The 23586-nt window shown below is 44.7% G+C and overlaps 1 protein-coding gene across 1 annotated transcript in view; it reads left to right on the top strand.

Annotated features, from left to right (window-relative positions):
• BPIFC (BPI fold containing family C) overlaps window positions 1–22304 on the top strand; it is a 28017-nt gene extending 5713 nt beyond the window's left edge. The window contains exons 4-15 of the mRNA XM_016223482.2: window positions 644–799; window positions 924–987; window positions 2956–3016; window positions 6100–6191; window positions 7658–7834; window positions 9004–9057; window positions 9853–10023; window positions 10637–10704; window positions 18503–18545; window positions 20233–20296; window positions 21567–21643; window positions 22182–22304. Coding sequence (XP_016078968.1) covers window positions 644–799; window positions 924–987; window positions 2956–3016; window positions 6100–6191; window positions 7658–7834; window positions 9004–9057; window positions 9853–10023; window positions 10637–10704; window positions 18503–18545; window positions 20233–20296; window positions 21567–21643; window positions 22182–22304 — 1150 coding nt within the window. The remainder of the gene's footprint in view (window positions 1–643; window positions 800–923; window positions 988–2955; window positions 3017–6099; window positions 6192–7657; window positions 7835–9003; window positions 9058–9852; window positions 10024–10636; window positions 10705–18502; window positions 18546–20232; window positions 20297–21566; window positions 21644–22181) is intronic.
• The last annotated feature ends 1282 nt before the right edge of the window (window positions 22305–23586 follow it).

Here is a 23586-nt window from a genome sequence, read left to right as displayed (position 1 = left end):
TCACTCACTTGGTCATTTAACAACCATTTCTTGAGTACCTACTCTTTACCATTTATTCCCATCTCAAGAACTCCAAGAACTCTTGTAGACTGGAGAGAAATGACATATTCTCCTATAAGTAACATGGACTCACGTATCCATTCTTGTCTTCGCTGACTCATCAGCCTTACAAATTGCATGCTTATTTTGCATTAGGCCACCAGCTAAGTCCTGGGGACACACACATGAGTAACACACACTCCACTCCTTCAAGGAGTTCACAGACTATATCTAAGTGTCACTTCCCCATCTGTGTCTCTCCTACATAGGTGTGGCCAACTTTACCCCCATGTTCTCTCTAAACAAGCACTGTATGTGAATGGTGCTCAAAATGTGCTCAACCACTGTGGGGGGAGGGGAGAGCACTCAGGATGAAATAACTGCAAGGTCCCTAAAGCTGTCACCATTCACATAATTCATCACTTCATTTGTTCAACAAATGTTCGTTCAGCACCTACTCTGATCCTACCTGTTATAGGTGCCAGGAATCCAGAGGTGACAAAGGTCCTGCCCTCCAGGAGCTCAGAGTCCATGAGTAATCAGAGAGCTGAGCCATCTCCTCCCCTGCGAGGCCTGGGTAACCTTGTACTTTTTCTCTCAACAGCCAAGACTCAGGAGGGGCTAATCTGTTTCTCTCTGGGGTCTACTTCACTGGTATCCTTATCGTGGGCCGAAATGACTTTGGTCAACCCATCCTGAAGCTCCAAGACTGCTATGCCCAAGTGAGCCATGCCCATGTCTCATTTACTGGAGAACTCAGGTGAGTGAGAGTGCCTTGGTTGGCAGTGGCTAGTCAGGGGCTAGTTCCCGGGCAGCACCTAGGGGGGGTTTATAACCAACAGGTACGGTCCCTGAGTGAGCCCTTTTTCCCCTTATTTCCCTAGTGTCCTGTATAACTCCTTTGCTGAGCCCATGGAGAAACCCATTTTAAAGAACTTAAATGAAATGGTAAGTATTTTGAGGTTACATAACCATGGTAAAATGCCATCAACAGCAGTTCTGCCATGTTTCAATTAACTCCCAATCCATAAACCTTTACTGAGCACCTACTGTGTGCTAGGCACCATCCAAGGCTCTTTCACACATATCACCCTACAGCATTCCCTTCCTCAAGTTCATGCTACAGGGTGGGCAAAAAATCAACAAGAATTTATTTATCGCATACCTACTGCATGCCCAGCACCAGGCTAGCGCCTGCTAGGGATGTGAAAAGAAGTAAACTTACCATCTTTTTAGAAGAACTAAACTCAGGCTTTGAAACATTCACTGAATATGTACATACTTATTTGACCATTAGATTGAATTGAAGGGGTTCAGCAGAATGGGGAAATTAAATAAATAGAGCCTGGAAGTATCCTGAGAGACAGTTTCAGAGGATGCAGGACTTGAACTGGGCCTTGAAGTGTAGGTAGGATTTGGATAGGTAAGGAATGGAAAGAAGACAGGACATTTCCAGCCAATAGAAACAGGGGCTTCCGAAGCTACAAGCATCTGGACTCCAGAAGGCATTGCTTGAGGAAGGGGAAAGACAGAGCTGGCCGTGTGCCCTCTCTCCAATCTTGACCATACCTTCCCTGACCCCTTGACCTGTACTTTGTGAGAGACAAGGAGAGGGATGGGGAGGACTGGAAAAGAAGGGAGACCCCTTTCTGGAAAAGAGGGGTAAGGACGGTGCCTGGCTACCTCCCTCTCCCTGTGCTCAGCTCAGTGTCTGGCAGACAGCAGGTGCTTAACAAGTGTCAGCGAGGAAATCGACACATAGGAGCACTAAGCAGCCTGTCCAGTGAGATTGCCGGCTGGTCAGGGGACTCTGAGGCTCCATGGTCTTTCTCCATCTCACCTGACAGGTGCTGGGGGCCCAGGAATGTGCATATTAAAGAGTGACTGGGAGATAGTGCTGCCACCTTCCAGGACCTCACGCTTGATCATTCCTGTGTTCAAAATGAGGCGTGGTTCTTGGCCTCTGAGAGGAAGCCAATATTTAAGTTTGCCTGGAGTTTATATACGACTTAGAAATCATAGATCCTTTGCCTCTTGGATACCCTCTGAACCACTGGAAAATGAAAAGAATGCTCAGACCATGCTAGAGATGTGACTCCTGGTGACTCAACCTCTTCTTCAGTTTTCCCATTATTAGGGAATAGTAGTGCTTACCTCCCAGAGCTGTAGCAAGGATGAAAGGGGGTTAAAACAACAGCTAACATATACTGAATGCTTACTCTTAATAACCTGATGAGGTAGATACGATTATCAGTCCCATTTTACAGATGAGGAAACTGAGGACAGAGAGTACAGGTAACCTGCCAAGGGATTCAACCCAGGCAGCCCAGCTCCCAAGCATCTGCTAGTAACCACCACACTGACTACTTAGCACATGCCTGGCACACAGCAGGTCCATCAATGTTGGTACCCTTCCTCCTTCCTACAGATGTGCTTCAGTCTGATTCAAGATTGATTTTCTATTTCCAAATGGGGTTCTGATCGAAACAGATACCTGATCTAATGGGCTGTCGAACCAGCCCAGCGGGGAGGTAAAGGCCCCAGGTGTGACCGCTCCTGGCAGCATGGCACAGACGGCAGGGCAGGGGAAAGGCACTGCGGGTTCCTTGGGTGTGACAGCACTGCATGGACTGGGGCACATGTCCTGTCATGCCACAGGAAGAAAAGGCAAGGGATCATTCTTTTATGGGCCTCTCTGGGTGTAGTCCAGTTGCTGTGGAGTTTAGTCAGCATTCAGTGACATGCCACCCATACATACGTAACTTGAGGCCCATAGGCATCAACTAATTTAAGAGACAGTCTTGATGGCCAAAGGGAGGATGTCTCCTAGCCTTTGTTTACAGGGTCTAGGCCCATTAATAGAGGTTTCCAGTATAATACACTAACCTGCATTTTTTTGGTTCCTTTTATGGCCAGCTCTGTCCCATTATCATGGGTGAGGTGGAAGCACTGAATGCCAATCTCAGCATGCTGGAAGGTGAGTCTCTGAACTGTCTCTTCTGGGCGGTTCTCTCCCCACCTTTCCACTTTGGTGCTCTCCAGGTTTGCTTTCCACACAGTATAGCTCCGCCTCTTCAGTGTGCTTTCCATTCTGCAAACCAGAGCTGGGGGACAGTGTGTGGAGGGACACTACCTGTGTATGAGGCCTACTCTTTGCTGCTGCAACCAATTTCTTGCAGGAGAGAGTGGCTTCAGGAGACCAGTGGCAGTTCAGAGAATTAAAACTATCACAGGCTTTAATCCCAGCTCTGGCACTAAATGCATTCTCTTCAGAATGATTAATGCTAATAGGGGACAGATTATCCCCCGGTTCTAACCCCTTCATTGGCTCCTCGCTGCCTTCAGGATCAAGTCCAAACACTATAAATGGACTACAAGACCCACCCACCATGCTCTGGCTTCACCTTGAACCTTTCCCTGCTCCAGCAATCAAACTGCTTCTCCTACCCTCACACCCCGGCCATTGCTCATGTTGTCCTCTCTGCCTAGAAGAGCTTTCTCTCCTCTGCATCCATTTATTCATTTAATAGATATTTACTGAACGCCTAGTTCTTTGCCAACACTGAGCTAAGCCGTGAGGGATGCAGTCCCTTCCACTCCCTACCCCTCAGCCATCCCTACCTCTGTTCACTCCTCTTTATCTTTTAAAGCTCAGCTCAGGCATAGTCTCTTTCAAGAAATCTTACCTGATGCCCGCACCCCAAAGTTCTGCTACCTCTGTACTCACATGATACTTTGAAAGTATCCGTCTCTTTCCACTCCACCCATTCATTCACCATTAGTGTAGACCAGGTGCTGTTCTTGGTGCTGTAATACAGCAGTAAGCATTGGAAACAGAAATCCCTGCCCTAATAGGACTAGTGGGAGGAGACAGACAGCAAACAAGATAAGTAAAACCTATGGCATCCTAGTGATAAGTGATAAGAAGAAAAATAAAGCAGGTAAGGAGCTGGAGAGTGGTTTTCATTCTAGATAGTGTGGCCAGGGGCTTCTATTTTAGATTTCCATTTTAGATACTGAGAAAGTAACACAGAGTGAGGATCTGAATGAAATAGGGAGCGAGCCACTCCTAGATCTGGGTAAAGAACATTTCAGGTAGATGAAACTGCAGGCTCACAGATCCTAAAGCAGAATGTGCCAGGTGTACTGAAGGAGGCCATATGGGGAACAGGGGGCGCGAGGTGGGGAGAAGCAGGAGGTGAGGGCAGGGAGGAGACAGCAGGTTGTTAGATGTCCAGGGCTTTGTAGGTCACTGGGAAGGCAAGGCTTGCATGATCTCACCTATATTTTAAGAAAAGTGCTCTGACTTCTATTAACAATAGAAAGGAGGGAGGCAAAGGTAGAAGCAGAGAGACCACCTAAGAGGCTACAACGGTGACCCACACGAGTGAAGATGGTAAGACACAGTCACGTCCTAGGTGCACCTTGCAGGTAGAGACAGTGCTATTTGCTGACACGTTGAATGTGGGTCGTGAGGGGAGTCAAGGATGATCCCCAGGTTTTTACCCTGAGCCACTACAACATTGGAAGAATGGAACTACCACTTATACAAATGGGGAAGACTATAAGAATAGGTTTGTGGTGGGGCCATCAAGAGCTCAGCTTTACATCGGCTTTTACTACACTGTGTTCTAATTTCCTGTTTACATGTCTATTTCCTCCACCAGACTGTGAGTTCCATAAGGGCAGGGACTCTGACTCATCTCTGTGACCCCAGCACCAGGCACAGTGCCAAAGCCACACTAAGTTAATAAATATTGGATTGATGAAGGGATGACAGGAGATGGGCAGCTGGACAAATGGATTGATGAATGGATACAGGGGGATGAAAGAAAATTAAGGGATTGGGGAGGTGAAGAAACAGAAGATGGAGTGAAGAAAGAACTGGCCAAGGGTTCTCTTGTCCTAGCTGCCTCGGGCAAGTTTCTTTACCTCTGGGAGCCTCACTCTTCTCACCTGTAAAATGGTCACTGTCCTGCTTCCATCACTATGTGGTGATGGAGCCATTGCGATTGCGAATTTGAAAGCAGTTGTTAAAACTATGGTGACACAGGGCAGTATTTCTCCCTCACCCTGGCAAATCACTTCATCTCTTCTCATTTCTCATCTCCATCTGTGGAATAAACCAAACATGACATGCAGGAAGGGAAGCTGTGGTGCTCATGTGCCTTCCTGCAGACCAGGGAGGGAGTCTTCATGTCACTGCACATGGTGGTGGTCGGCAAAGCAGCTCCCAGGCAGGTCGAACCGAGCACCACACCACTGTGGTGCACCCTGTCTCGGACAGAGAGCCACGCTTCCTGCAAGCCACGCCCGCTGTTCCCTGGCCCTTGCCTCCCCTTCTGCTTGGCTCTGAAAGCGCTCGTTCAAAAGCGACGCGAGTCAGTAGCACTGTGCCTGACAATGTCCTCGGCCCCTCCAACTATGGGAATTTTACTCCTGTTCGTCTGTCTGTCTGTCTGTTTCTCTTGATATTTCTTTTTAAAAATTATTTCTAATTACTACAGTAATACATGTTCACTGTAAAAAAATTAAGTTCTAACTACATAGGAGGCTTTAACATAGAACTTGAAAGTCTCTCATTATACCAACCTAGTATGTATGGCTTAATATTGACCAGTGACTTTTGTTTCTCTAACTTCCTTTTTAAGAAAGAAGTATATATCCATCCTGTGTGTGTGTGGGGGGGGGGGGGGGAGGGAGGGAAAAAGGAAGGGAGAGATTAAAAGGGTATACACCAAAATTTTACTTAAGTTTCTCTCAGGGTAATATGATTTTAAAGGGTTTTTACTTTCTTCTCTTGACTTACCTACTTTTCCTGGATTTTAAAAAGTGAGCATGACCTGAAACTAATATAATATTAAATGTCATCTGCAATTTAAATAAATAAATAAGGGGGAAAAGTGAACATATATTGCTTATGAAATAGGGTAATTATTACTGTAAACAACAGAGAATTTAAAATTATTAAATTATTTAAAATTTGTTCTGGATATACATTAATCATACGTTATGCCTTTCATGAACGTATATTTTCTTTTTGCTCTATTTGTTATTTAGTCTTAACCAAGATCAACAACTATACCCTGCTGGATTATTCCCTAATGAGTCCTCCAGAAATTACTGAGAACTACATTGACCTGAATTTGAAGGTAACTTTTTCATCATCATCAGAGTCGTCGTCCTGGCCAGTGACGGCCAGTGCAGGCGTCCCTTGGTGTCCTCCAGGGATCGGTTACAGACACCTCCCCACCAAAATCTGCAGTCCTCAAGTCCCTTATGTAAAATGGCATGGTGTTTGCGTTTAACCTGTGCACATCCTTCTGTATATTTTAAATCATCTCTAGAGTACTTATAAAACCTAATACAAGTGCTATGTAGATAGTTGTTTTAAAAATATATACATACTCAGTACAGACACAACCATCATAGGCCCAACTACATAGTGCCCGTCAGCAACCACATAACTTTTTTTTTCAAATATTTTTTATTGCTGTTGGTTGAAGCAGAACCTATGGATACAGAGGGTTGACTCTATTTGGGAAACAGATATTATGTACATAGGGAAATATACCTATATGCTCTTCAAATAATTTAATTTCCTTCCAAGCATTCCCTGCTGTGTATTCTCTTTCAGAAGACTCTTAAACATTTCCTTGACTAGGAAATGATTGTTTGGATTGCACAAGACATGTCTGTCTTCTTCAAGAAGAGTCTCATGATGCCTTTGCCCCTGGGAGTAGGTTTGAGCTAGGAGGCAGCAAGTAGAGTAGTCTGCATTTATGAGAACTTACCTTATCTGTAAGTGTACATATTCCTCTCAGATTAGTCCGTTTAACTGCGGGCTACTGACCTCTGTTGGGGCCATTAGCACATGAAAATGGTGTTTGCTGATTCTGGAAAAGTGATCAACTGCCCTTATGTTTACTTTTGCCCCAAAGTTAATGTCATTGTTTTTTTAAAATGCATATAGGCTTATATTTCAATCACTCAGAGTCATTCAAATTAGTTAAATCTTACACAAGACACCATTTTCTAATAACAACCAATAGTTAATGAGGGCAGCATTAGAAATGCTGTGGGCTTTCTCCTATGCCTTTGACGTCCATGATGCAGTCATGAACACACGATGCAGGTGCAGTTCAGGTGCCGTGTTCAACTCAGTTCAACTCAATAAATGTTTGTTAAGTGCTTAAAAAAAAATGCTTTAAACCATTCAGAGTTCTGGGGCCTCCTGAGTCTTTCTGTGACAACCCAGAGGCTCAGCAGTCACGGATTTTGAAAGTCAAGGGTTTGACATCTCTACCTGGCACCTCAGGAACTATTCAGAGCTGCCACCGCCAGCTAAATATGCCTGCCTTTCTTTCTTGGAGCAAAGGAGCAACAAGGACTTCTCACTAGGTTACCACCCTAGGGTGGACAGGCATGCCTAGATGTACGTGTAAGACCTCAGAGCTTTGAAACATAGTCATTAGTCAAAGAGTCAGAAGGCCTTACAGTTTTTCCCGTCCCTAATGAGTTTCCGGAATTTTCCTTATTCTGACCTGAGAGGGTCCACCTTCTTTAGTCTTGCACATTTGAGCCTTCTCTTGACACACTGGTCTCTCTTTTCCCACAGGGCGTATTCTATCCACTGGAAAACCTCACTGACCCCCCCTTCTCCCCGGTGCCTTTTGTGCTCCCAGAACGCAGCAACTCCATGCTCTACATTGGAATCTCCGAGTATTTCTTTAAATCTGCATCTTTTGCTCATTTTTCTGCTGGGGCTTTCAACGTCACTCTCTCCACAAAAGAGGTGAGGAAAGTTAACAGGTGATGACAATTGGCACCAACATTTAGTCTTATCATAAGTGTCCCATTATGGGTTTTTTAATGCCATAATTTCTATTCCTGAGCTTTGTAGACTGTCACTCCTATCAAGACAGTAAATGAAGGAGTTGTGGAATGAATGTTATTAGTTGGAAACTTGTTGGGTTTCCAGTTCCTCTCATTTCACTTTTTTATGATTCCGAGTCACTGTTCTAGATCGCTCTTAAATAATGACAGGACCACCTCCATCACTTATTCCCTGTGATTTTGGGCAATTTCAGTTTATTTAATTTCTCTGTGCCAGAATTCCCTCATTTGGAAAATAGGAATAATAATAATTCTATTCCCATAGGGTTGATATGGACATTAAGGAAGGTTAAATATACGTAAAGCATTTAGACCAGTGCCCAGCTCAGAGTAAGTGCTCTCTGAGTGTTGTTGGTCATCATCATTATTATTATTCCTTATGTTATGCTAATATAAAGTTTTCTCCTATTAGCAGTTGCCACTGATTTATCTGCAATGACCAGTGAGAACACAGATACTCATTGATTCTCTTCGCCATGCCCCTCTCTTTTACATAAAATGAGAACTCTCTTTCCAGCCAGTCAGCCAACAACTTTTACTGAGCATCCCTTTTGAATCTTTTCATTCTGTAGGTCTTAATTATACAAGTAGTTATAAACCTTATATTCAAAAAGCTAAGTTGGCAACACCAGCTACCATAGGGTGCTGAAAATTAGACACTTTTAGCTTCAAGACTTGAAAAACACCCGTCTGTGAAGATGAATCACTTAAGCATTCTTGCCCTGTAATCTCGGAAAATGAGAACAGTGGCACAAACGTATTGTTAACCACCATAGAATATTTACATGTGGATCACACATATGTGATATACACAGTGTTCCCAAGATTAAAAGTCACTTACTCAGAAGGAATGTCACTCCTGGGTGACTCCCTGTGTGCAAGTCCCTTTACCTCTCTGGGCCTCAGACTTCATGTGGTTGATCTACAAAATGATATGTCGCCTTCAAACAGCTTTTTTGGTGCAACAGCTTCATAATTCATGAAAATTATAGGGAATGCTATATTTTCCCTGAAAAGATGGCCCAGGGTAAAAACTTCACAGTGACACAATGGTTCTTAATTTTCCAGATTTCCAGCCATTTGGTTCAAAACTCTCAAGGCATCGGCAATGTGCTCTCCCGGGTAAGTGGTCAGGATTTGGCTCCTTGGCAGTGTATTTGGCTTCACTGAAATTACTTCTGGAGCACTTGTGGGTTCTTTATATCCCTTTTTGGCACAAGCCTGACTCCATCGTCGCACTGTTAAGGGATTTTTCTTTCTTTTGATCAAATATCTACAAATAGTTACTGAACCAGTTACTATTAAAGGCATTTTAAGTTCACAAAATAAATCATCTGTTCCATCCACAAGGATCTACCACACTTGAGATATTAGCTTAAATGGAAAATGAAGGACTAGTGCCTACGCTTGTGACTTCAGCAAAGCAACTATTAATGTCATGCCTCAGAGCACCTGAGTGCTGGACACAGTGTACTGAGAGCTCAGGTTTGCCCCTGAGGACAAAGGGAGACATGCTGTTTTTAGAGCATCCTGGTTTTAGAGCAAGGATCTTGAATTACACCGACCTAGATCTGAACCCCAATCCTACAACTTACTCACCCGGAACCTTGAGAAAATAACCTCTCCGAGACATACTTTCTTCATTTGTGAAATGGGGAGAAGCTGCCTCACAGGGATTTTTGTGAAGATTAAATGAGATAATACAGGCAGCCCTGACATGGTACCTAGCACACGGTGTGTGTTTGATAAACTCAACCATTATTATTTGGTCTTTGCATGTTACTGTTGTTATTATTAAAGAGTTTGTTTTCCTGTTCTTAGTGCATAACGTAAGATTTAATCACTCCGTATTTGTGACTTTCCCACATCAACTCACAACTCCCGATGTCGGTGTTTTTATTTCCTGAACACGGGCAGATTGCAGAGACCTACATCTTATCCCAGCCCTTCATGGTTCGCATCATGGCCACGGAGCCTCCCGTGATCAATTTACTACCAGGGAACTTCACCCTGGACATTCCTGCCTCCATCATGATACTCACCCAGCCTGAGAACTCAACTACTGAAACCATCGTTTCCATGGACTTTGTAAGTCTACAGGGACAGAAGGGCAGCCGACAGATACCAATCCTGTTCCTGTAGCAGACCCCTGGCCAGCAGCCGTCTACCAAGTGCTTGGAGGGCTGGGAAGCAATACAGCAGTGAGGAGTGGAGACAGGATTGAGAGGGGTGCTGGGGAGAGGTGGGAGGCCAGTGCTCAACAGCCCTACATTGTAAGATAGCCCTGCACCCTTCTCCACTCCCTGTGCGCCCTTCCCTCTGCTTCAGTTACATTGACAGCCAAACTTCTTTTTTCTTGAAACAATCAAGGAGGAATTCAAGTTTACTTGAGCAGACAAAGGCCAAATGCAATTCCATAAAAAGGGACTAATACAATGAACCGAAGCCAGATACCACACACACAGAAGAAAGATTAGGAAAAGGGAGAAAATTAGTTCAAAGGAGATCTTCAAACAGAAAGTCTTTAGAGTTAGTTTTCTTACCTGAAAGACAGTACCTTTTAGAATTATTTCTAATATCTCTCAGAGTGAGCGGGAAAGTGGAACTTATGATGTTTCCACTATAGGGACTGATACTTATGACCAGCCTGTGGCCAGAGGGATCCTCTCCTCCTGGTAACCAATGTTTTTGTCGTCTGCAGGTCGCCAGTACCAGTGTTGGCTTGGTTATCTTGGGACAAAGGCTGGTCTGCTCCTTGTCTCTGAACAGGTAAGACCAATTGATTTGACTGTTGGGAACCTTCATTGCAAGTGAGTCGACAGGCCGTAGAGACAAAGTGAGCAAGTGTAGTGCCCACTGGACAGAGCACGAGTCACATGAGCACCTCTCCTGCAATAGTCCAGATCATTTCAAAGCAGGGACTTAAAAATGCATCGCGATGTTTTTCTTTTTTCCTTCCCATTACATAATGCTAAACTAAAACGGGCAACGAAATAATTAGAATTCTTTAATATTAATGTACATTCTAATGGAACAGCCATATTAAACTAAAATTCCTCTTTAACAAATTCAGAAGGCATGCCATTGAGGAAAGAGCATGAATCTTGGAGGTCAAGGAATGAAGTTCCAAATCCCTGTTCACTGGTTCCATAACCATGATCGAGTCTATTACCGCTGAGTCTCCATTTCTTTATCCGAGAAATAATGAAGTTGGACTGACTCATTCCCGAGATACCTTCAGGCTCTGACACTCGGATCCCATTAATGTGAGGTAGGGTTTAACAAGCCTGTGCCGCACGGCCAGCTGGCTCTCAGAGGCAGGCCATGCAGTGTGAAAGGGGTCAAGCAGGTCACAGACACAGACCACTGAACGTTAAGGGCCACTTGGGAAAATGGCCCATTTTCCTCAGCACTTTGAAGCCTGTAGTTGAAGCTATGAGTCAGATTACCTGGGTGAGGGGGGGGCAGTAAAGAATGGTAACATGGCCCAGGTTAACGCTGTGAAAGGAAGATACAAAGACTAAAACAAAGAAAGCGGAGTCCAAAAAGACTAGGAAGCCAGCAGCGGGGGACAGTCAGTCAGTCACCGTCAGGCAACCTGATGGCCGTCAGGAAGGACTATTACAGAAACATGCAAGATGTTTGCAATAAAATAATACTAAATGGAACAAGAAAAATACAGAACCACATGAACACAACAGTCAGCCCTGTAAAACAGCTTTCTACCTGGACAGGGAAGTGAACAGCAAAGGAAGAGCTATGTTCAGAGAGTAGATTACAACAGGTGCACTTTTCCTTAAATGTTTTTTAGAACTACAAAGCTGGCCCTTGAACAGCTCAGGTGTTAGGGTGCCGACACCCCTCCCCCATGCAGTCAAAAATTTGCTACAACTTTTGACCCCCCAAAAAAGCTTAACTAGAGTTGGCCCTTGGTATCTGAGGGGTATTGGTTCCAGGATGCCCCATAGATTCCGAACACCAAGGATGCTCAAGTCCCTTATATGAAATGATGTAGAGCGATACATACAGTCGGTCCTCTGCATCTGCGGATTCCCAACTGCTGGTCAAAAATACTATGTGACTACTGGTTGGTTGAACCCATGGATGTGAAATCCATGGAAACAGAGGACCGGCAGTAGTTTTGGGAAAAATCTGCATATAAGTGGACCCACACAGTTCAAATCTGTGTTGTTTAAGAGTCAACTGTACATTTTCCCAGTAAAAGGAACAACAACAAAAAAACAAAAAAAAGTTGAAGGTAGCATGGTTTCCCAGAGACAAACGATTTCAAGGTTTACTGAACTTTTCTGAGCTCTTCAAAACAGGACTTATTTCTCCATTAGACTCAATAGGCACAGTGTCTAGAGCCCACAATACTTCAGGGATCCATGAAAATGTTTTAATATATTTTAAAATAAGAATTAAAAAAATGAATACAATCCAGCATGGATTATACTTGTCTTTATACCAACATGGTCTTAATATATAATTTATAACGTTTTTTATGGAGGAAAGGTTCCCAAAGGCAGAAATACCTCAGGCCCCCAAAAGTCATAATGTAGCCCTATTTCCAGGAGACCAAGGCTCATGAAACTCTGACCTTTGGTGGGTGGCCTCTGGGATGGCAGTTTTAATGGTTGAGCCAGAGAGCAGGAGACAAGGAGGGAAGGGACTAAAGGTAAGGAGCTGGCAGCAGCTGAACTAGGCCACAAGAGAAAGGAGAGCATTCAGAACGTGGTTTGCCTGAGAAGCAGGACTGTAAGGACAGGGGAGACCTCCATCTGTTTGAAGACTGAGAGGAGAGGGCTGGTAGGGAGGCTGGAAGTCTGGAGTGATGGGGAGAACGGGGCAGGGCTGCTCACAAGCTCCTAAGCAGGTGGAGACAGCATTTGCTCTCGAGCAGCAGTCTGGTTTACTGTCAGGATCCGAGAGAAGGATTTGATATGGATGGGGCTGCAGGCTTGTGGCAGACAGGTAGAAAAGACCTCAGGGAGCAGAGAGACCAGGTTTGCTTCTCTGCTTAAATCAGGCTGACCCTAATCTCCAGCGTTCCTGCTGCTAAGAGACTGCGTGCTCAGCAGGCGTTATGTTTATTTATGGAGTAATTGGAAAAACTGGTTGTAACCTGCTGCATTCGCATCATCCAAAGAAATGTGTAAATCCTTTCTCTTATGGCCTAGCTCAGCTGCTACCAATTCCTCACTGCTACATAATTTGCAAGACCCAGTGCAAAATTAAAATGCAGACCCCTTGTTCAAAAATTACGTAGAATTTCAAGATGGAGATAGCGGGGCATTCTACCAAGCAGGGGCCCTTCTGAGCAGAAGCCCTGTCCTAACTGCACAGGTTGCCTGCATTGAGTCTGAGGTGGCTCCTGCAGGGGGTGCTATAGCAAACCTCAGGCAGTAAATGGACTAAGGCCAAGGCAGATCAGCCAGGCTTCACTCTTGCTTCAGGCAGCCAAAGTGAGAGGCCAGACTTTGCAAAGGAGCGGAGGCGGTGCTGAAAGAGCAGCCTTAGCCTTTGGCAGTGAGAGTGGTAGCCCCGCCACCCACACAGGCCACCCCAGCCAGTGTCTCCACTCCTGGGCTTCCCAGGCAAGCACTGCTTTTCAGGATGGGCTGGTTTCATCTTCAGTGATGTCAGAGAGACACAGCAGGAAGGGGTGGGAAGCGGGTGGGGATCAGTGAAACTTCCCTGAGAAGAACCGGGGAGCACAGTGTCTCCAAATACAGCTCTCCAGAACACCTCACCTTTCTAACCATCCGCTACCTGGAGGAGCCCCTTTCTGGAGCTGCTCAGGGTAGGATACGTAGTTGTGATCTGTGGAAATCAGAGGCACATCCAGAGTGAGGAGGTTAGAGAGGTAGTGAGGTCACAGGCTTTGCCATCTGACTAGGTGATTCAGATCCCAGCCCAGACTCATCAGCTGTGGAGTCTCAGGCAAGTTTCTTAACCTCTCTGGGCCTCCATTTCCTCCTCTATAAAATAGGGCTGAAATAAAACCTATTTCATGGGTTGTTGTGAGGAATACATGTATTAATACGTGTGAAGTGCGTGTTATATGTTCAAGAAATGTTGGCTGTGTCTATTATTTAAAATTTGGGGCTGGCCGCAGTCAGGGGAAAGTGGTGCTCAGTCATACAAGATCATTACAAGAGTTCTGCTATTCAGAATACACCTCATGCCCATCTCCCACCCAGGGGTAGTGCTTAGAGAACTCACCTTTTGTTCTATACTTATGACTACTCTCTGTTATTGAGCCTTTACTGTCTGCTGGTCCCAGGCCAAGCACTGCACATAAATTTTTTCATTTAAACCTCACAACCCCGTAATCTTCAGGACCTGGCACAGTGCTCAATAAATGTCTGTAGATTGAGTGAATAGCCCTGGAGGTAGGTACTAGTATACCCACATTTCAGTTTCTGGAGGTTATATGACTTACCCAAGTCACAGAGCTACTAGAGTAGCAGAGCCAGAACTTGAACCTGGGAGAGTCTGTTTTCAAATCCTTGAATGTTTACTTACTGGATTATGGTACCTTTGATGCAGTGAAAACCTGAGACTTAGAAAATTAGATTTACACCTAAGACTTAGGAAATAAATGCCCTTGCCTAGGAGCAGAAACCTCTGAGCATGGAGTCCCACTGAACTGAAACAGGCAGCATGACCTTTCTCAATGATAAGTGTTGACAGATGGGAAGACGCTGGCATTCGACACGGCCCTTCTCGTGGCATTAAGGAGCTGAGTAAAGGAAGGATGAAGAAAGCCAAAGCTGGGAGCATAAATAATAAACCTGGCTTTTGGGTATGTCTAGCGAAGCACGGGCTCTGGGGTCAGGCATGTGTGAGTTTGAACTCTGCCTCGGCCATTGGGAGCTGTGGGACCCTGAGCCTCTCTAAGTATCAGTTTCCTCTCCAGCAAAGCAGAGCACCTCTCCACAGAGCAGCTGCATGGCTAGATGGGCTAATGTGAAAAGTACAACACTCAGCACATAGTCAGTGCTCAAGAGAGACATTCCTCCTAGCAGTGGTGTTTCATTCTTTCCCCATTCTAGGATCAAAGTCTGAGCAAGTAAGAGGGGGAAATTGGTCCCAAGAGACATGACAAGCCAGGGTAGTCTTACAAGCTGAAGAATTAGCACTCAGGGTCATACACCAGATTTTTACTGCTCTATCTACAATGGAGAATTTTGTTCCAAACACAGTTCTGTTCGGAGGTAACCCCAGCACAGGTTGGCCCACATAGTAGACATTTTGAGATTATTTCAGAAGTCAAATTAAAGGACACTTTCCCGTATTTGTTTCTCATCCAGGTGATGTAATTCTAACCCTCTTTGCTTAATCGCAAGCAAAGCTTGAAGCAATCAAATGTACACTATTGTTGAACCATTTAGAACTTTAGATAATTTTTTTGACATTGCTATGATTAAGATTTTGGGTGCTCCCAAACTGCACCCCACCCCGCTACCATCTACACACACACATGCCCTACAACCCCTCCCATGCAACACTGGCAGAAAATGCAAATATAGCTGACTACGAACAGATTGAATCACCACCTAATTCCACTCCTCACAGCCTGGGCGGATAAACATTTCCCCAGGTGAGCCATCTGGAGAGCAACCCGGAATGGAAAACAGGTCTGGGAAGAGTGGATTCAGTTTCTGTTGGAACCGTGCGCTGGACAGGTGAGCAGAGCTCAGACGTGGCGCCTAGGTAGACCTCCATCTCCATCTTTCTCTGAGCTGCTGTTGAAGCCAGGACAGAGGAATGCCACTGCAGGGGGGCCCATCGGAGGTGGGAACCCCAAATGACTTCCTCCCTGACTCTTTGGAGGAATTCCCAGATTGCAGATGTCAATGAAGTTAAAACACTGGGGCACTTGTCTTCGAGAGGCTCCTTAATTACTGGAATGGCCCAACACATTCCTCCCCTCAAAACCCAACATGGTTAGACTTAATCCACAGCCTGGGGGTTTCAAACTCTTCAATGACTGGTTCTACCTTTCAAGCCAGCCAGCCTTGCTTCCCACAGCTCCCTAAAATGAGCATTCTGGTGGTGGAATGAAACCCACACTGGCTCACCCTCAAAGTGACCTCAATTCCAATAAACACTCCCCCACCCATCTCCTTTATCTACTCGTGTGTATCCATATGTCCACTCAATGAGAATTTATTAAGCACCTGTTATGTGCTCTGCACTGTTCTTGATACAGAGAGTAGAGAGGACAGTGGTTTTCACCTTCCAGATCCACGACCTGGTGAGAGAAACACACTGATTAACAGGCAATTACAGTACTGGATGCTCTGGGACATGGGAGTGTACAGAGTGTTTCTCTCAAAGGGCAGTTTATTTTCCTCCCACACCCCTCTCTCTCTCTCTCTTTCTCTCTCTCACATGCACACACACACACACACACACATACACACACACTACTCACACTGGCTTTCTTACCTTTTCACATCTCAGAATTCCTGCAGCAAGTCAGTGTGGTGTGTAAACTCACAAAAGAGCACCTGAATACACACTGCTTAGCATTGCTCTCTAATTGCTTCTTGCACATGCAGCTTCTTTCCATCCCTCGCATAAATAAAATTCTGCACATTGCATAGCAAATTACTGAGCATAGAATGAGCTCCTGGGAAACCTCTCAGCCTGCTAGTCTTTCCTCCACACTGCAACCAGAGGGATCTTTACAAAACACAGAGGGTATTGAGTGTGGAACTGATTTTCAACGTCTGCCGCAGCTACAGGGTTGGAGGAATGGCATTGTGAGTGCCTGTGTTTGTTCCACTTGACCTTCACTGTGTCATATTTGCTGTATTGACCCAGATCATAAAGGGCCTTTTGCCATGCTTAAGAGTTTGCACTTTAGCTCTGGTTTTCAATCAGGACAATAAACCTTCTCCAGAACTTTTTAAATAGGCTATATGTCTGCAAGGTAGGGCTATTTGAGCTCCAGTTTTCCCCAAGGACTCTGTGGTTCTTTAATAAAAACTAGTTCCTAGTGTCAAGGCTTTAAGTAGCAGGTTAGGGGCCTGTAGAGAATGAAAGGTCAAAGGACTGACCTCAGTCGCCACCTAGTGGTCTGAGCTGTGCTTGCGTGTTTTTCAGAACCAGAGGAGGGAGAGTTTGCTCTTCTGCCTTTTTCTCTGCAGTTGGTGAGACGAGTCCGTCAGTAAACTAACCCTGTGACTGTGCCTAGAGAACAGAGAGAGAGACAGAAGATGGCCTTGGGAAGGAAGGAAGGATAGTAGGTTAATGGGAAACCCCAGACAGGCTCACTCATACAGCAGGTGGTCCCAAAATGTCCAATCGTGGCTTAGAGTTGTGATGAAAGAAAAAAAAGAAAACTCACAAGTGTGTGGAACATGTGATGAAAGAAAAAAAGGAAAATTCACAAGTGTGTGGCACCTTCATGCAGGCCGGGCTTCTAACCTGGCCTGCCTTGTCCATGATGAGAGGCAGTGTGGCCGGGGGAGGCACCCTCTCACATTTCCCCAGCAGTGCCTTAACAATTACACTGCACTGCCTAATGACAGGCAGCTATCGTAGCTAACGTCTCCCCTGTGTGTTATGATTGAGCAGATAAAAAGTGATATAGGTGATTCAGTCTTCTGAGAGAGTCTAGAGTCAAGTACAGTGAGACTGGTCAGACGGATCCATCAGTTGCTAACTCTGAAACTTGGGTAATTTAATTTCTGTGATCATCCATTTCCTTGTCTGCAAATGGGGCAACAATAATTGCATCTATCACAGGGTTATTGTGAAGATTAAATTTTGAAATCCTTATAAATATCCTAAACCAGGACATATTGTATAGTGTCATTGCTATCACTACCATTGTCGTCATGTTTATTAATAAGGAACCAGCCTAGACCAGAGAAGTTGTGAGGTTGAGTTCAGAGCAAGAAGACCTGAAACTGTACCCCCATCTGAGTACTCCCCAGGCCTAACCCTGCTCAGCTGCAGAGATCAGACGAGATTGGGCACAGAGGGGGTATGGCTGTAGACTGAAAACTATTTCTTAACATTGCTCTGAATTCCAAGTTGCCAACAGTAAGTCCCGCAGAGCGAGTGCCCTTGGGGAACCCAAGCCTTCTGCTATTCCTGCTCTGCTTCTTAAGAAGCAAATATAGGGGTAAAGATGTAATAGAGCCCTAGTTGGTTTTGCTCAGTGGTAAGAGCATTGGCCCGTGGACTGAAGGGTCCTGGGTTCGATTCCGGCCAAAGGCATGTACCTCGGTTGCAGGCTGGTCAGGACGAGTGTGGGAGGCAAACAATTGATGTGTCTCTCTCCACTGCCCCCATCTCCCTCTCTCTCTCCCCTACTTCTACTCTCTCTGGAAAAGCAATGGAAAAAATATCCTCAGGTGAGGTTAAAAAAAAAAAGAGGTAATAGAATGTTATGTCCTTACGAGATTGGGTGTTTTATTAAAATAGCAACTTATTGAGCTTTAAAAAATCCCCTACGCCTTTTGTTTATTTCTATGGAAATGGTTGTTTTAAAATCTTCTCCTTTAACCTTTTCCTGTTTCTTTCTGTTGTTTTGTTTTGTTTCCAGGTTCCGTCTCTCTTTGCCAGAGTCCAATCGCGGCAACATTGAGGTAGGGATCGGTCTCAGAGTTCCCTGGCCAGGGAACATGAGAACCCTATACAGTAGCTGGGTGATTGTTTCCTGCGCCTCTGAGGGGTACTTGGTTTTCCCACTAGTGTAGGTTTTAACTTTAAAATTATTCATGTAGCTACTCATTCACCAAACGCGTTAACTTAGAGGAACTCTCCAGTTCACTCTTATCTGTCCAAAAAGATTTTAAAAAGAACTCAAAAGACTGTTAAGACATTGTGCAATGTTGGGGGAAAAGGCATTTTCAGGGCGATTTCAATTTTTGTATAAAATGATCCTCTACAGTTAAATCGAAGATCCAGGCTACCAAGGACGAGGCTCTATGTCAGTTATTAGGCCCTGGTCAAGTTTGCTCCTCAAAGGCTTTCTAGCCATCTTCTAAAACTAGAAGGATTACCTTTTAGGGGAGGGCAGCCTGATTATCTCCTGATTAGAAGAGTACATCCCAACATGCGACTTGAAACCCCCTCGCCCCACCTCCAAGCTTCAGGAAGATCAGCCACATCTCACTAATTAGCGTCCAACCCTCATGGCTCTTATATGCTAGAGCAGTGGTTCTCAAGTAGGGTCACTGTGGATTAGCACCACTGTGTATAGCCTTTTGCTAGATGACAGACTATAGTCAGTAAATGCATAGCTGACTATCTCATAAATAATATTTCCTGAGCCCAGAGTGGTCAAAATGAGTCCAAGTCTTCCAGGAAGACCCACAAACTGCTTAGTATCAACAACAGAGTGTACTAACAATGACATTTCTGAAAAAATAGAAATGGTATATACTGGGCATAATGTTAACTTGTGTAATCCTGGCAGCATCCTGTGAGATTAGTACTGTTATCTTCACTTTACAATTGAGGAGCTTGAGGCATAGCTCCTGTGGTAAAAACGGGAGGTAAGCCTAGGAAGTCTGCTTCAGGGCCCCCCTTGCTAAGCTGCAGAGGTCCTCATTACTGCTAAACCTATAGGATGCTCAAAAAGATATTCATTGAATGAATTCATGGTCATCAGTTGGTTTATTTTTAATAGCTGAATCTTCCCAGAAACCACTTTGCTAAGATTGTACAACTATCATGATTTATTAAAGATAAGTTGGGCATTCTGGTGATGCTATTAACTGTGGAGCATGACATAATAAGAGGGCACTGCTGTGGCTGGGCTTCCCAGTAAATTAAGGAAAGACTACTAATTGGGACATACAGGGTGTCCCAAAAAAAGTATACACATTTTAACAGCTGATGGCTCCGTTTTGAAAATGAAGTGTATTTTATTTAACAAACACTGCTTTTATAATTATTCCAAGTGTGTGTATACATTTTTGTGGGACACCCTATATATTAGTTGTTCTAGATTGTCTTACTTGGTAGATATCTAAGTTGCCATGTTTGCTGCCACCATGTGGTCCCTCTGCATTTGTTGTCACCATGATCCAGGGTACAGGGGAACAGAAATGTTCATCCTCAAGCAGGAAAAGTATCAGGGAACTCTGTAATATGGCTTCCCACAAAACAGCTTTTGCTGTCTGGGGGCTGGAATACATATCTCCATGGGGAGAGTCTAACTATAGCTCTCTATCCGCTGAGGTCTGGGAAAGTGCAGGTCCAAACCAGGCATGGGACTTTCAAAATGCCTTGATTTGGCAACTGATTTAGTTTCCGCTTTCATTTTAGGTCCTGAGGTTTGAAAATATTCTGTCCGCCATCCTCCACTTTGGCGTCCTCCCACTGGCCAATGGTAAGAGGTTACTGGGAAACAATGTGACCTGACACTGGCTGAATGGTGGAGACTGTTTGGGACTTTCCACCCTGAAGCTTGTACTTCTAGAGTGTTATTAGGAATCCAGGCCAGCGCTAGGATTTGCAAAAGTTTGTACCATCAACGGTACAGTTACAAAATTAGTTATTCCAGGTCCAAGCCTTGTTAGCAACTCTACCTAAGACGCAGCAAGAAAGGCTGCCTCTGGTTGAGTTCTGGAGATTGAACCATTCTCCTTACGCAGCGAAGAGCCTCCTTCAGCCAGAAATGGCATTACTCCCCCTAGGGCTGGGGCTGTGGTCCTGAAGCCAAGACCACCACCTGGGTGGACACAGTCTTAACGAACAACAGTTGCTAACACACAGCAGCAGCCTAAGTTTGGCTTAATTAAAATATGCTTTTACTAGAGACAAGAATGTTCTCAGGACCCAACAAGTAAGGTATTTTCAAAATAAAAATTGGACAGCCATAGCCAGTGTGGCTCAGTGGTTGGAGCAGCAGCCTGTGTACTGAAAGGTTGCAGGTTTGATTCCCAGTCAAGGGCATGTACCTGGGCTGCAGGTTCAATCCCTGGCCCCGGTCTGGGCGTGTGCAGGAGGCAGCTGATCGATGTGTCTCTCTCACATCAATGTTCCTCTCTCTCTCTCTCTCTCTCTCTCTCTCTCTCTCTCTCTCTCTCTCTCTCCCCCCCTCCCTCCCTCCTTCCCTTCCATTCTCTCTAAAAAATCAATGGAAAAAATATTCTCAGGTGAGGATTAACAACAACAAAATTGGACAAGGTGCCAACATTTTTCTGCCATCCAAATGCACATAATTGCAGGTGCATTTCTATTAAGCATGGATTAATTAACCATTCTTCTGGGGAAATGCTAGGGACATATCAGAGAAAACGAAAACAGAGAACCAGGGAGAATAAAAGACAAATTGTTAAATATCTGCTTGCTAGTCTCTTACTAAAAAGTTTGCCAAGCCTGGCCAGTGTGGCTCAGCTGTTGCATCTACCTAGGATCCAGGAGATCACGGTCCGATTCCCGGTGAGGGCACATGCCCAGGTTGCGGGCTCGATTCCCAGTAGAGAGCAGCTGATCAATGATCTCTCATCATTGATGTTTCTATCTCTCTCTCCCTCTCCCTTCCTCTCTTTGAAATCAATAAAGACATATCTTAAAAAAAAAAAAAAAAAAAAAAAAAGCTTGCCAAAACATCTGTGCTTGTGCCCAATGATTTTACATCTTGTTTTCTATTTTAGCAAAATTGCAGCAAGGATTTCCTCTGCCCAACCCACACAAAATCTCATTGGTCAATTCAGACATCGAAGTCCTTGAGGTAAGGATGGAATATTCTCTTAACTGCCCCATTGCTTTTCACAGTAGAATAAGCCTCTTTCTATTTGCTTACTTTCTGTTTTATTTTGTTCTGCTTTGTTTTTTCCCCAGCCCAGGGAATTTTAGAGCAAAATGGTTAGCCCTTGAAGCTTGCAATTAACAATGAAAAGCATTTCAACTTGAGTTTTAAAATCAGACCAGGTCCAATTTCCTTTTGCAGCCAAACTCGTTCACACCACAGAACAAGAGGGACTGCAGCGCACTTTATTTTCTTTATTCCTCAAGCCAACCTGTAAGGCTAGGAGTATTAGTCCCATTTCATAGATAAGAAAAGTAAGATTCAGAGAGGTGAAGTGGCTTATGTATCTGGCAATATGCATGGCTGGGGGGCATGGGGAGGAGAAGACGTGACACAGTATGACCTATGGTAAAGAATGGTAAAGAAACCATTTCTCCCTCACCCCTCAGGTAAACCTAGATATCCCATAGCTGCCAGGGCCCAAAGTTTAACCTTGTCTTCATTGTTGCATCTTTTTCAGCATTTCCTTTTGATTTCCACTGACCTGAAGTATGAAACGCCCTTAAAACAGCAACCAAGTTTCTACGGTTGGGAAGGTCTGAACCTGATAGGTGGACAATGGAGGGGGAAATCAGTCCCCTGATTGCCCATTTGGAGTCCACTCCAGGAAGTCAATGGCCCTTAATCCCACCTGCTGTAAACCCAGAGGGAGAAGACAGTGCACACTGGAGCCTTAACGTCCTTGTGAAACGCTAGGCTTAAAGCTTTCCTTCTCCAGCCCTCAGGGACAGCAGGAGGCGCACTGGGTTAAAAGCTAAATCAGGGTGGGTACATCTCTGGGCGTGTGGAGGGATGGACATTTGAATGTGTGTTCATGTTTCAATCATGTTGTGTGTTCCTGTGTTTATGAGATTCTGTGGCCAAGAGCTAGGCATCCGCTTCTGACGAGGTGCATGAGAAACTGTTACGTACAGATTTGAATTGGTGGTGTCAGTGAAGAGCCCTTCAGCCCTTTCAGCTCTCGAGGGTTCTCCCCTCCCTGTATATTGGATTTTGTGTTTTATATTTACTACTACTGTTCCCTGTATTTAATTAAAATTGTTTTCTATCAATTTCAACCTTGTCTTTTTCTTTGCAAAATTTCCTGCCCCAGATTTTTTTTAAAATAAGACAGAAAAGAAGGAAATGAATTTAGCATTTTTAACGATGAAAACTGAGGTTGTGTAGATTTCAAGGCTTGATTTTTACTCTTTAGTGTTTCCAGTGAGAAACAAGGGTAGTCTCAGGAAACTCTGGAAGTTGTATCACTTCTTTAAGTTTTAAGATGTTTTCCCTCCCAGATTAAATGAAATGGTGGTGCAGAGTACTAACCCTAGATAACTCATAGTTAATGATGATATTAATGTTGTTAGAGCACCTAATCAATGGGGTGTAATTGGAGCAAAAGAGGAGGAAAGGGAAACTGGCCTGGATGATGTAAGGAATAAATAGAAACCACACTTGGCTTTTGTGTTGTTGGGGGGGATGGGCATTGGTTGGAGTGCTGACCACATGCCAGACCCTGTGTTGGTTACTTCAGGAGTGTCAGTTCATTTCATCCTCACAGCCTCTCTATGAAGAATTAGGACCCCATTTTACAGATGAGGACACAAAGGTCAAGAGAGATTCACCACTCAAAGATGGTAAACGGCGAAGGTGGAAACTGGATCCAGGTCTTTCTGGTTCTCAAGTCGCTGTTGTTTGCAAGAGGTAGGACTAGGAACGGAAGCCACTTAAAAGCACACTTAGTACTCCGAACAAGAGACACTGCTGATAAAAGCACGATCCTAGAGTACTTAGTTGCCAAAGAAGGCTAGGCTGGGAAGCCCTGCCATCCACAGGGCCTGACACTGATGGGTTTTGGGGTGCACACCTGGCCAGAATGG

This window comes from Miniopterus natalensis, chromosome 2, assembly GCF_054644295.1.
Source record: "Miniopterus natalensis isolate mMinNat1 chromosome 2, mMinNat1.hap1, whole genome shotgun sequence".
Lineage (NCBI taxonomy): Eukaryota > Metazoa > Chordata > Mammalia > Chiroptera > Miniopteridae > Miniopterus > Miniopterus natalensis.
The sequence above is the reverse complement of the archived record's forward strand: the minus strand, read 5'-3'. Positions and strand labels throughout refer to the sequence as shown.